This window comes from Artemia sp. Qi Xiang Cuo, chromosome 2, assembly GCF_049724085.1.
Source record: "Artemia sp. Qi Xiang Cuo chromosome 2, ASM4972408v1, whole genome shotgun sequence".
In the NCBI taxonomy this organism is placed as follows: domain Eukaryota; kingdom Metazoa; phylum Arthropoda; class Branchiopoda; order Anostraca; family Artemiidae; genus Artemia; species Artemia sp. Qi Xiang Cuo.
The window spans coordinates 57215284-57228899 of NC_142795.1; the positions used below are offsets into that span (position 1 = coordinate 57215284).

The 13616-nt window shown below is 35.8% G+C and overlaps 1 protein-coding gene across 1 annotated transcript in view; it reads right to left on the reverse strand.

Annotated features, from left to right (window-relative positions):
• LOC148955415 (muscle-specific protein 20-like) overlaps window positions 1-12303 on the reverse strand; it is an 83714-nt gene extending 71411 nt beyond the window's left edge. The window contains exon 1 of the mRNA XM_089102194.1: window positions 12223-12303. Coding sequence (XP_088958320.1) covers window positions 12223-12246 — 24 coding nt within the window. The 5' untranslated portion in view covers window positions 12247-12303. The remainder of the gene's footprint in view (window positions 1-12222) is intronic.
• Between the last annotated feature and the right edge of the window lie 1313 nt (window positions 12304-13616).

Sequence of the window (13616 nt, forward strand, 5' to 3'; positions counted from 1 at the left end):
TGATTTTAGAAATAGGAATTAACCTCCCATAAAAAGGGACGCGTTCTTGATGGGATTTATGCAATGAAATTCAACATGTATGAAAGCACCATGTCCCATGCACTAAATTATTTCTTTTTTCGAAGCATTGCTGTACGGGAGCTAAATTTTTATTTAAATAGTCGGGTTTGAGGGAGCGGGAGCCCTTCTCGCATTTAGAGTAACCCTAAACATGATATTAAAAAACAAAAAGAAGTTAGAAAAAATTCCAGATGAAAATAAAGTGCGACATTAAAACCTAAAACAAACAGAAATTATAATGTAGAAGAGGGATGGCTACCCCCTCCGTAATCCCTTATTCTAAATTGTTTACGAACGACTACTCAAACACAAGAGCAGATGATTGGAACAGAGAATACATTTAAAACACTATAAGACTTTAGCATAATGAGTGCGGGTAAAGAAGGGTCCAACTCCCATCGTACACACACAGTTTATATTTCTAAAAATTTTAATGTTATTCTTCATTTTCATTTACGAAAACTTGTTTTTTTATCTCATTAATGAAACATACAGCTCATTTGACCCTATATTACTAAAAAACAATTTTTTTTTTCTTTCATCCTGTAATCAAACAGTTCATGGTAACGAACTGTAAGTAAGGAGCGACACGGCTAAATAGTAACTGAAACTCTGAAAAACGGAATTTTGGTATAAATCGATATATCAAAAGAATCGTCTTATTATGTTGATTCCAAATACATAAGATTCATTAAGTTTAGTGTTGCCCGTCAAAATCTACGAGCCTGAGAAAATTTGCCTGATTTTCAAAAAAGAGGAAAAACACCCCCTAAAAGTCAAGGGATATTAATGTAAGTCACATCACCAGGTTGAACGTACCCGGGAACCCTATTGTAGAAGTTTCAAGCTCCCGTCTACAAAAATGTAGAATTTTGTATTTTTTGCCAGAAGAAAGATCACTGATGCGTGTTTATTTGTTGTTGTTTTTTTCAGGGTGATAGCATCGAACCAATAGTCCTAGAATATCGGGAATGGACTCACTCGAACGGAAATTAATAGCTTTAGTGCCCTTTTAAAGTGGTCAAAAAGATTGAAGGGTATCTAGCCTCCCTCCCACCCCTTTTTTCCTCAAAGTCGTCAGATCAAGATTTTGAGATAGCCATTTTGCTTAACATGGTTTTAATGCCAGGTAAATATGCCTTTGGGGAAAACATGACTCACCACAACCCCTAGGGAAAGGTTTCGAAGTCATGAAATTTTCCATTTGTTTACGTATAGTATTTTTTATTGGTAAGTAATAATAAGTACACAGACATTTTCTTGGGGGAGGGGGGAGGGTGAATTTTCTGCGGCGGAGATTTCCGGGGGCTATTTTCAGTGTGTTTGGTTTTCCGGGAAAAATTTTTACGGAAGAGGAGATTTCCAGAGTTATCGGAAAACGATTAGCAATTAAAGTCTTTTTCAAATGAAAGTATGCTAAGGACAATTTTTTTGGCTGAATCCTCCTCAAGAAATTTTACGGGGAAGGGGAATTTTCAGAAAGAATGGGATTGTCTGGAGGAACTTTTATAGGGAAGGGTGTGTATTTTACGTGGGAGAAAATTTATACGGAGTGGTTTCCCGTGAGGGGGGGGGGGTATTTTTCATGGAGGGTAAGCCAGATTTACCAATATTAGTTGGAAAAGGATCAGAAATTAAATATAAAAAAATAAACAAAAAGGAACAACAATTATTCCGTATGTGAAAGGGTTGCCCCCTTCTCAATACCTTCCTCTTTACGCTAAAGTTTGACTGATTGTCCTAATTTCCTAAGAACGGCTCCTAAAACACAAGGGCCGTCTAATTAGAATAGGAAGCTTTTATAAAAGTCCTAAAAGCTTTAGCATAAAGAGCAAGATATTGAGAAGAAGGGCAAACCCTTCACATACGGAATAATTTCTGTTCTACTTGAGTTTTAAAGTTGCTCCTTACTTTAAGTTGAAAAAAACTTGTTTTTATTGATTCTGGGGGAAGGGCCATAAAGTGAAGCACATCCTTGTCAGTTTCTCCACACATGGACATGATTAAGGTCCAAATGTCGTAATTATCCTTTCTAAATATTTTCTTCTTTCTCAAAGTGCTAGAAAATTGTCCCTTCAGACATATGCCACTTAATTCAATATATCCTCCAAAAAGTAGGAATGTGCATGAATAAAATTCAACTCGGTTCGTATTCATCTAATTAATGATTTAATTCATCCAAAGCATCTCTCCTGAAAAGTTTTAAAATTTTGGTCCTAGATACTTTTTGGGGCCTTAGGTACCTCCTCTCTCCATAAACAGTCCCCTCCCAAATAGCTTGTGAGTAACGGCGCAAAACTCTTTAACCGTTAGTTTTATTGGATAAACGGTCTATAAGTACGGCACGTTATTTTTGGACTGCATGCACAGATTAATGATGCATATATAGATTTTTAACTTCAATATTTTTGCAAACCTCAAAAGTCATCCGATCAGATTATTTGCCTTACTAAAGGTTGATGATATCCAATGACATTACACGGGCGGGCTAGTTTTGTTAGATAGCCAACGTAATTGAGGAACGCGTCGGTCCATGCATTTTGCTAGGAGTGAGATATCTGGTGAAACCTAATAGATAACCTATGCTGCATGTATGTTTAGGGGCGGCCTTGTAGTCGTACTTGATGTCAGCAAGATTTCTGTAACTGGTAGGCTAAATAGACGATTTTTTGCTCGATAACATATCGACAATCGGCATTCCGCGGGTCAAAATTACTGTTTTTGTATTTTTGTGAATAGTAGCTTTAGGTTTCTCATAGACTTTCAACTTCACTGTATGGTTCTCATGAAGATTGCACTATTGAAAGTAAATGATGCCACCCTTCAACATATAATACGAACCCGCCTAAAACTCTCTCCCCAAAAACTAATCGGGTTAGGGGGAATAGCCAAAAGCGAGCTTAGAAAATATAACTCATTTGTAGCGAGCTTTGAAAATATAACATATATAAAAATACAAATATTTTTGGAATTCTCAGTTTTTTTGCTCTTTACTCAATTAAATGTCTTCTCATACTGCAACCTATTCAAAGATATTTGATTACTACAACAGGTCCGATTTCTAAAAACGATTTCTACTAAGCTTCAAACTTTTGATTTTATTTTTTAAGGTTTTGGAATTGTTGCAATCCATTGTTAAAATATATAGAAATGTTTTTGTAATTACCAGTTTTTTTGCTCTTTACGCAACTAAATTTCTTTTCATACTGCAGTCTGTTCAAAGATATTTGATTATTACAGCATGTCCGATTTATAACAACAATTTCTACTAAGCTTCAAACTTTTGGTTTTATTTTTCAAGGTTTTTGAATGGTTGTAATCCCTTGTTAAAATATAATCAAATATTTTTGCAATTACCAGTATTTTTGCTTTTTACGCAATTAAATGTCATTTAATACTGAATTCTATTCAAATATATTTGATTATTATAGCAAGTCCGATTTCTAACAACGATTTCTACTAAACTTCAAAGTTTTGCTTTTGTTTTTTAATGTTTTTGAATTGTTGTAATCCCTCGTTAAAACATATACAAATATTTTTGTAACTACCCGTTTTTTGCTCTTTCCTCGATTTAATGTACTTCTTCATACATGACAATCTTCAATTTGTCCACATAAGTGCGACAAGTGCGACAAAGTCATTGCAATATTGATGTATATAAAAATGACGTCACTCATAAAAATAGCTTTTTTTTAAATTAAGGCTCTTGACGAATTTTCTCAAATGTCTGACCTAACTAAATCGTTTTTCTTAAGGGCAGAATATACCAGGATGCAGATTTTTCCGAAAAGAATATGGAGCCGTTTTCGAGAAAAAATACATACATACATAGATAAATAAATACACAATTATTGCTCGCTTATAAAAGATAGTATATATATATATATATATATATATATATATATATATATATATATATATATATATATATATATATATATATATATATATATATATATATATATATATATATATATATATATATATATATATATATATATATATATATATAATATAATGACCACCACCGTCCGACACTAGCTAGCATTTCCAAAAAGAAAACACAAAGTTTTCCATCTCTGGCCATTATCCACTTCAGCTTTTTAGCAGCTCGGCCGCAAGTTCTGCTGCCATGCAACATGTCTTCAATGGAGAACAATTAGGATAATGGATTCTATAGCCATTGCAACCAGGTTTGGTATTTTGAATAAGGGAATCCACTTGATATAGTTATCTAGTATCGGGCCTTGCCTGAGGGAGGGGGGGAATCACATAGCAACCAGCAAAATGGAAAAGCTAAAAAGGGAAAATCATCTCTCGGATTCTGGGTCATCGCTTATCAGGGATTTGTATTACGATTAATTAAGGAATGTTTCCGCTCTCTCGAAATCGTATTTCAGAAAAAACGAAATATAGAGTTTTGCTATATGAGACGATACCAGGAGTCAAAAGGACTTAACTAGCCCCTTAACTTACGTCGGTACAAACAAATCCAAACATGGATTAAAACAAGACTTGTCTCATGGCAAAGCTTTAAATTGCCCGTGGCACAAAATTTAAAGGTTCGTAGTGACGTTTAAGGTGGGAAATGGGGTACCAATCTGAAGGAATGTGAATAAGCTTTGTCCAGATCCCACCCCTTGGGATGATCAAATACAGAACAAGTGTTGATACTAATGAAAGTAGCAATGGCCTATACAGGATAGCGGTTTAGGGGAATTTGGTAGTGACTGGAAACGGGATAGAATATCTCCAAGGAATTATACTTTGGGAAGACTTTTTCTCGGCAGGGTATTCACAGCTGGTCTAAAAACTGCTATTTGAGGGAACTGACAATCTTCTCTAAGCCTCCGAGGAGGCTTTTCCCCAAGAGGGCCCCAAAAAATTGATAAGACAGATCTCAATCTCCTTCACAGGCTTTCCTAATCCAGCCCTATCTTCGATATCATCCAAACTTTCCGAGATCCATTGTAGTCTTTCCGATTCCATCTCCCGATTATCTCTATTTTTCGCCAAGAGGACAATGACCTCCTCCTTCTTCCTCTTAAGCTCTTTTCTCCTATCAAAAATTGCTGTGTTAACAAATGAATATTGCCAGAAATATTATTGTCCGCTACTATTGCAGACTGAATTTTCAAATTATGTCACATTTTTGCGTTTATTTTTTCTCTTCTACATTTCTTCATTTTCTCTGTCAGGAAAAATAAATCATCATCAAATGCGAATTCGATTCTAGTGTTTGCCACAGACTGAATTCTTATATTGTAATTTCGTTCCACATCCTTTTTCTCTCTTTCAGTTTTCTTTACTTTTGCCTATGAAATAAAATAGCTCCGCTGAACAGGCCTTGTCGTTTCCGTCTCTTTAACTCTCCTACGAAATACCACGTCCATCCCCATTGTCATAGAAGTCGCACATGTGTTAGCCTTAGATATTATAGACTGATACGTTTCAATCTCTCAAAACTGATCCCTAGCAAAATTATTTTGATTATCCAATGACCTATAACTTGCCTGCAAAGGAACATCACCCGACGAAATACCCCAAGAAGCTTGTATGGTTTTCATAAGGCCCTGGTGATATTTTTCATCAGCCTCCCCACAAATTGATTTTTTTTTTTTTTTTTTTTTTTTTTTTTTTTTTTTAGTGAAAACTTTTTGACGCTATATTTAGCTATATTCTACAGCTACAGCTATATTCTTTAGCTATATTCTAGAGCTAGGCGGTCTCTGTGAAATCACATGCCGGACATTTTAATGCTCTAGTGGCATTATCTCCGTTCAAAAATGTGATCAACAGCTCAACTGAATACAAAAATTAGCACGATATTTGTCGTTAGTGTAGCCTAATTAGCTATTCTATAGTGGCGAACTCAATAATTGCTACACAATGAAAAATGACGATACGCAATATACTATTGCGAACTATCAGCGATACGCAACACGACATTTTAATAATAACGTGAATTTCTGGGAATATCGAATATCAATTAAAATCGCCTCAAGCAAATCTATGAAGGACAAACTCACAGGGGTTATGGAGGACAACAAGAAAGCTAACTAAATAAGCAATGAATAAAGCAATGCTGACTAAAACTGAATAAAGCAATGCTGTAGAATTCGACGACTATAGTTGTCATTGCTTGTAATGTCTTAGTGTGCTAATTAAATGAAAAAACAAGTTTTTTTAACTGATAGTAAGGAGCGGCAATAAAACATAAAACGAACAGAAATTATTACGTATATGAAAGGGGCTGTCCCCTTCTCAACGCCTCGCTCTTTACGATAAAGTTTTTTATTGTTAAAAAAAAAAGTTGTAAGACAGAGTCAAACTTTAGCGCAAAGAGCGAGGCGTTGAGGCGGGGACAGCCCCTTTCATATACGGAATATTTTCTTTACTTTTTAAGTTTAAATGCCGTTCCTTACTTTCAGTTAAAAAAACTTGTTTTTTTATTTAATTTCTGAACGTTTTTGAATAAATGCAGCTTTGAAATGGCTCACCGTACATGAATAATTAAAACGAAATTCGCATATTCATTTTCACTTTTTTGGCTAAATGGCTTTTTCGAAATTTTATTCTGACGTAACTTACGAATTAACTTACGTAACGAATTTCTATATTCGTATGTTTTCATTACGTATATTAGGGAGTTTGCTCCCTAGTCAATACATCACTCTTTACGCTAAAGTTCGAATTTTGCTCGAATCACAAACCTCTGAATCACAAGCCCGGTTAATTAGAATAGATAGCTCTTTTGAAAGTTCTAAAAAAAAATTTAGCGTAAAGAGCGAGGTATTGACTAGGCGAACCCCCTCATGTACTTAATCATTTCTGTTCGTTTTAAGTTTTAATGTTGCTCCTTACTTTCAATTGAAAAAACTTGTTTTCTTATTTAATTTCTGATCGTTTTTTAAATAACGCTGGGAAATATGGCGCCCCCTTCATAGGAATGTCCCTTCCCCCAAGGAAACATCCTCCATGGAAAGATTCTCCCCCGTAACCCCGACGCCGACCCCCCGCCCACCCCCCAGAAAAAATTCCTCCTGAAAACGGCTGTATACTTCCCAATAAACAAAACAATATTTAAAACAATGGGCAATGTTTATTACTTGCAGCCCTACCCCCAGGAACTTTGGGGGATTAAGTCATTCTTAAAGACTTATTAATTAGATTTTCGACTATGCTGAACAAAATGACTATCTAAAAATTTTGATTGGGTGACGTTGGAAAAAAAATGAGCGTGGGAGGGGGCCAAGTTGCCCTTCTATTTTTGGTCACTTAAAAAGAACACTAGAACTTTTAATTTCGGTTCGAATGAGCCCTCTCACAATATTCTAGGGCTACTGGATCGATACGATCACCCCAGGGAAAAAAAAAAAAAAAAAACAAAAAAACAAACAAACAAACAAATAAACACGCATCCGTGATCTTTCTTCTGGCAAAAAATACAAAATTCCACATTTTTGCAGATAGGAGCTTGAAACTTCTATAGTAGGGTTCTTGGATACGCTGAATCTGATGGTGTGATTTTCATTAAAGTTCTATGACTTTTAGGGGGTTGTTTCCTTCTTTTTTCGAAAATAAGGCAAATTTTCTCAGGCGCGTAGGTTTGGATGGGTAAGACTAAACTTCGTGAAACTTATTTATTTGAAATCAGAATAAAAATCTCATTTCTTTGATGTATTTATTGGTATCAATATTCCGTTTTTTCGAGTTTTGGTTACTTTTGAGCCGGGTCGCTCCTTACTTACAGTTCGTTACCACGAACTGTTTGATAGCCTCAGCACCAATCACATTGACTGATGCGAAGGTACAGCAGTAAATTTTAGCTTTTTTGTATCAAAAAGAGCCATTATTTTTCAAAAAATTGATGATTCCCGATTGCCAATAAAGTTTAGGGAAAGACATAAATCCTGTATTTAAGAAATTGTTCGCAACCATTGGAAAGAGGCACGAAATACTTCTACGTATTGTTTTGAGAAAGTCGACTTCTCTCCCTAAAGAGCTGTAAACTTCTATGACGTAGACTGCTGAAATAGCTAATAAAGGCAGAAAGAATGACTTATAAAAATTACTTTCTTTCGAATAGTTTCAAACATAATCCATATATGCTAAACTGAGGAACTTCGAAATTCCATCAAAGATGATCCGAGGACTCAGAAGGAGATCCTGTGCTGGTCGCTTTAATATTTAGCAATCATTTAGATATTTGAATCAAATAGCGCAGTTTTTTTCTAAAATCACTCCTCGATTAAATATCCTAGTCTTCCTTGAAAGTTATCACTGTTATTAATTTGGTGGCTTTTATTGCTAATAGAACTTCTATATATACATTGTCTGTTTTATATCCAATATCTTCTCTGTTGCCAGTATACTCCTCAACTTCAGATCCATTTTCTGCCACCATATTCTTTAACAAAGCATATACCTAATCGCTGAACTCCCGTGCATCGTCACGGAACGTACTAGGGGGCCACATCTTTTCACAGAGCATGAGCCAAGATTCGATATGGTGTTTCGAATAAAAAGAACAGGTTTCTCGACTAATTAGTTAACGGCAGTACGCCGCAAAGTGCTCGGGAACTAGAAACTGGTGTTGACTAGAGCTAAAATATGCACCGAGAAATTCTTTTCGTGTTCAAATGAATTATGACTTTAGTGGAAAGAAACATCTAAGGTAGCTGGTGCTGGTGATTTTTTCTTCTACGCTAGTGCAAGTTTCCACTCTTACCAGTTCCCCATACTCTTGTCAGGAAGCTTAGTTTCTTCACGCCCATGAACAATATCCAGAGTTGACTAGTCCCTCTTCATTATACCTTTTTCTGTGTCCGAAAAACGACACCGCCCAAAAGATAAGTCTTCCTCAAAAGTACCCGCTATGCAGAGATCGTCTCTTGCCGTTTCTTTCTGCATAAAAAAAAACTAAGCAAATGTTTGCTTAAGGTGGCCGTAACAAAACATTCCTTTGGTTTATTCCGGAGAAACATAAAAAGTTTGTCGAGTCTCTGCTCATTTTCTAAAGTTATAATTAGCTGATCAAGTTGGAAAAGAGCTCGTGCTCCCACTCTTTTCCCTAAACTTTCCAACCAGAACTCAGTACAACAGTTCCGACGGCTAATTGTGCTTCGCTATTACGCAGAAGGGTCCTATTCGTAAAAGCCGGAAAATGAGTTTAGTTCTTAGTCTCACTTCGCCCAACACTTCGACCTCTTCCACTAAAGTTTTCAATGACACTGAAAACAGTATAAAACTCTCAAATTCAAAGATTAATAAATAACTTTTAATTCAACGCTTAATATTTGAGAAATAAATAAGCCCACTTTCTGGTCTTACGTGGACAATGATTTAGGATGTTTTTACCGAATTTCGTAAACAAAATTCTTTCTATCATTCAAAAAAAATTCATATCGCCTGAATCCACATAGAAAACGAAATAGCCTATAAAAAAGAATCTGCATCCAACGAGACGCGAACCTTCGATCATCTGTAAAGAAGGTAAGTGTCCTGTCAGCAGACTATTTTAACCAGTTTCGAAGAATGGGACATTCAGCAATTCGACTCCTGATCGACACAGAGGTTAGTCCTATTTCATTTTAATTTAACTTCCCCATTTCTGTTGGATTGGAAGCATTTTTACCATACATTTTTCTCTTTGCGAGAATCTAAAGCCAAGCAGTTCCCGGTTACTATAACAACTTTGGCACGCAGATGGTGAACATACAATCAAGAGGAAATTATGAGACAGTCCATCGATTTAGAAATATTGAGAATTTATACATTCATCTTTTCAGCTTCCCAAGCAATAATATCGCGTGGTATTGAATGTATTCCCCAAGCTATAAGCAGTTTATAAAAATGAACGCGTTCAACTGAGTTTGATACATGTCCGGTTTCATGGAATTTAGCTATGACAGTTTTTTGTCGTGACTCAGTTATTGGAAAAGAGGGTCAGTGGATCTTTTTGTAAGGAGATAAAGGGTCCCTGGAATTTGAAAAAAGTGTTTTTAGAGCCCAATATCTCCTAATTTTCAGTGAAAATGTGAGGAGGGGGGAGAGAGGTGTTATGATATCCTCCGCATACTTATATATATATATATATATATATATATATATATATATATATATATATATATATATATATATATATATATATATATATAAGCTCTGTTGATTATAAGGCCACATAAGCTCTGTTGATTGGCTAGAAATGACAATTTGAAACTAGATTTGTAGTTTTAGCTAAGCACCGAATTTTACATGTGAACGGTCGTTGCCTAGACAGGGGATTCTGGCTAGACACGTGTCTAAACATGGGATTCTAGCTAAACACGCTTGTGAACGCCGCTTAAAAATATTGAGAAGTATCTTGAGTCAGTTTTTTTTTCGCCAGGTCTGTGGAATCCCGCTTCGCCTGAGTTCAGTTGTGGCTTTTGTTTTTTTAATGAAATCTTTTTACTTCTTTTTTTCTTTCTATTTATCTTTTTCCTTTTTATTTTGTCAGTAAATGTTTTTAAATTTTATGTGCTTAATTGATTAATAGTTTGATATATGAATGCTTTAATTCGTGATTCTTCTCCTTTACGGGCCATGGAGCCTATGTGGGATCTCTGTGTGTTTTATTGAGTTTTTTTTTTTTGAAATAAATATCTATTCTATAAACCAGTCTTGCACAAATATGACGCATAAACTGCGAAGCAATAATTCTTGTTTCTTTGAAGTTTCATCTTCGCTTTTTACTTCCATCGGAAAAACGTTGTTTTTTTTAAATTACTCTGATTAATAGAATATTGCTAAATATTATAAAGTAACAATTTCATTGTTTTATTATTTTCTTTTATTTTTTCATATATTCTTAGGACTATATTTGGCACCATCAGGAGGGGTGGGGTGTAGGCCATGGGCGCCCATATGGGGGGCTGGGGGGGCTCCCGCCCCCCTGGCTGAATGATGCTGCCTTATTTTTATATTTTTGTTCTGAGATTTCTATTATATATCATTAAAAGTGCCAATTAGATGAGGTTTGCCCCCCTGGAATTCAGCTTATGGGCGCCCATGGTGTATGCTATTGTCATTAATGTAACTACGATATTTGGAAAGAACATAAAATAGGAAATCTTATGGTAATACTTTTATTTTATTAGAACGTTTTCCTTAAAAGTGGGCAACCACTAATGGCACCTAATCTAAATTAATTAATTTACCCCCCCCCTCAACCTATATTTATAAGTACATTTCCCCCTTCTTAAATTTACGCGACTTGACATCCCTGAACATGGGACTGTATAAAGAGAGGCCTATTCGGTGAGGGGGTCTTATGATAGAGTTAAACTGGAAGTTATTTCAAAATCGAATTAATATGGAAGTGACTGGAGGTAAAAGTCGAATTCATATAAATCTTCTGAATGCAATGAAGCAAGCTATTTTTTTTTATTGTGATTACTTCAGAAGACTGGATACACTGCACTCTTAATGAGTGTTTAGTTCAGAGAAGGATCCATGGTAAAGTTCTACGAAATCATATTATTGAGTTAGGACTAAAGTGAATACACCATTCGATGCCTTTTTTATGCTGATTACGAATATAATAAGCATTTCTATCGGAAATTAATTTCAGCCCCCCCCCTATATAGGCTATACCTAACCCACCCCAACCTACCCCTGAATTGTCATATATAGGGGGGGGGCCTAAATTCATTTCCTATAGAAATGATTATTACATTCTTAGACAGCATAACAAAAGGCATCGAGTGTTGTATTCACTTTAGTCCTAACTCAATAATATGATTTCGTAGAACTTTACCGGACCCATCCTAGACTGGTACCAGAGAACCTATTATACCTTAGTTCAACAATTAAAGCAATTTCTAAAAATAAAACCACGGGAAGCAGGCCTAATATTAAATGCCTTCTGATAGGCTAGGCCCCCTAAAAATTGCGTATAAACTCTGAATTTTTATTTGAATATGTCATTTTTAGCGTCTTATTGGAGTAAATATTTCAAAACCTCTCCATAGTTATCGTATACGGCCCTCAGCTTCTTGAAAGGTTAAAAATCTACTGCAAATTAGCCTATATTTTTACCTATTTGAACTATTAATGAACGCCTAACCTTTTTTTTAAATTTCTCAAGTTTCAAATGGAAGGTGTACAATATCTCATTACCTGCCAACGGGGTTTCCCTGCCATTCCTAATTCTTTAATGTTTCCACCCAAAAAGAAGAAGATCTACTGCTTTGAAGAATCGGTGAGCCTTGCATATTCTCAAACGAAACATCTCCCAATCCGTATATGGCTGATGTAAATAAGCACACTGTAAATTACTCTGGCATTTTTTCTTAGGGCTATTCCTATCAAAAGATAGGCGCTGAATTAGATAATCTGCCTCAGATTATTGTCTAAGCGATGATTCATTCGCTTATGGGTGTTATCATTTGACAGGCATGCTTATTTGTACCATGTTTTGAATTATATGCGATTACTCCCTGTAGCTTAAAATGGAAACTTGATTCATACGTATACTTCCTACAAAACTCTTAAAAGTTAAAACAGGATGCGACTTTAATTGGCATACGCAGAATTCAACCCATACCAAACTCAACAGATAAAATTGAACCTAACCAGGCTCCGCAGCAGGGTTGCCACCCCGGTCAGTTCCAAAAGTGCTGAAATTGCTCCAAATTTACGTGCTACACAGCGATTCTCGGTGATACAGTAAAAAAAAAAATACTTGTGCATGTCGCGGCCTGCGCTGCGACACGCGCATGGTCCGTTAAAGTATACTTACATTAGTTTAGGATATAAATTTTCGTCTGGTCATTTCAAACATAGCGCTAATCTTTCAAAACAAATACGACAAAAAGTCGGTCAAGGTTCTATCAACTTTGTGCCAATCTTTCAAAAATACGGGTAAAAGGCGCTGCGCACTTTTTGTTAATTTCTCTGCCTTTTTTCAGAATCTTTATTATTTCGTCCAAGGCAAAAAGGAAAAATTGTAGCACGAAAGTGCTACAATTTTAACTAATATAGCACTAATATAGCACGTGCTATAGCGCTATTCATGATAAAATAGTGCTAAAATAGCACTTTCGTGCTACAGGTGACAAGTAGTATCCCCAAAGGCACTTTAAACGCATAGCTAGCCGGTATTTTAAGCGCACAGATAGCTGCTATTTTAAACGCACAGATAGGGGGTGTATAAGTCGAGCAACTAGTACCTCAAGACGTCACACCTGCGCAATACCAGCGCAGCCCATAGGATTCAACCGGTCAGTACCCCTGGAATACAACCGGCCAGCCGGGAAGATTCCCACGTCACACCCCTGTTTCCAGGTGTAATATAGATGACGCAATCTTAGTCTATAATTGGCAGTGAGAGTGTCAGGATTAAAATGAATAAAGTGGACAAAAAGAAAATTGTAGGAAATCTTGTTACTTTGCATAAATGGGCAATTCTAGAAGATAATTTTCAAAGATTGTCGGTGCAGAAAAGAATATTCACTAAGAGAATGATTGAAGACATAATACGAAATGATTCTCCATCTTTGGACTATTGTCTG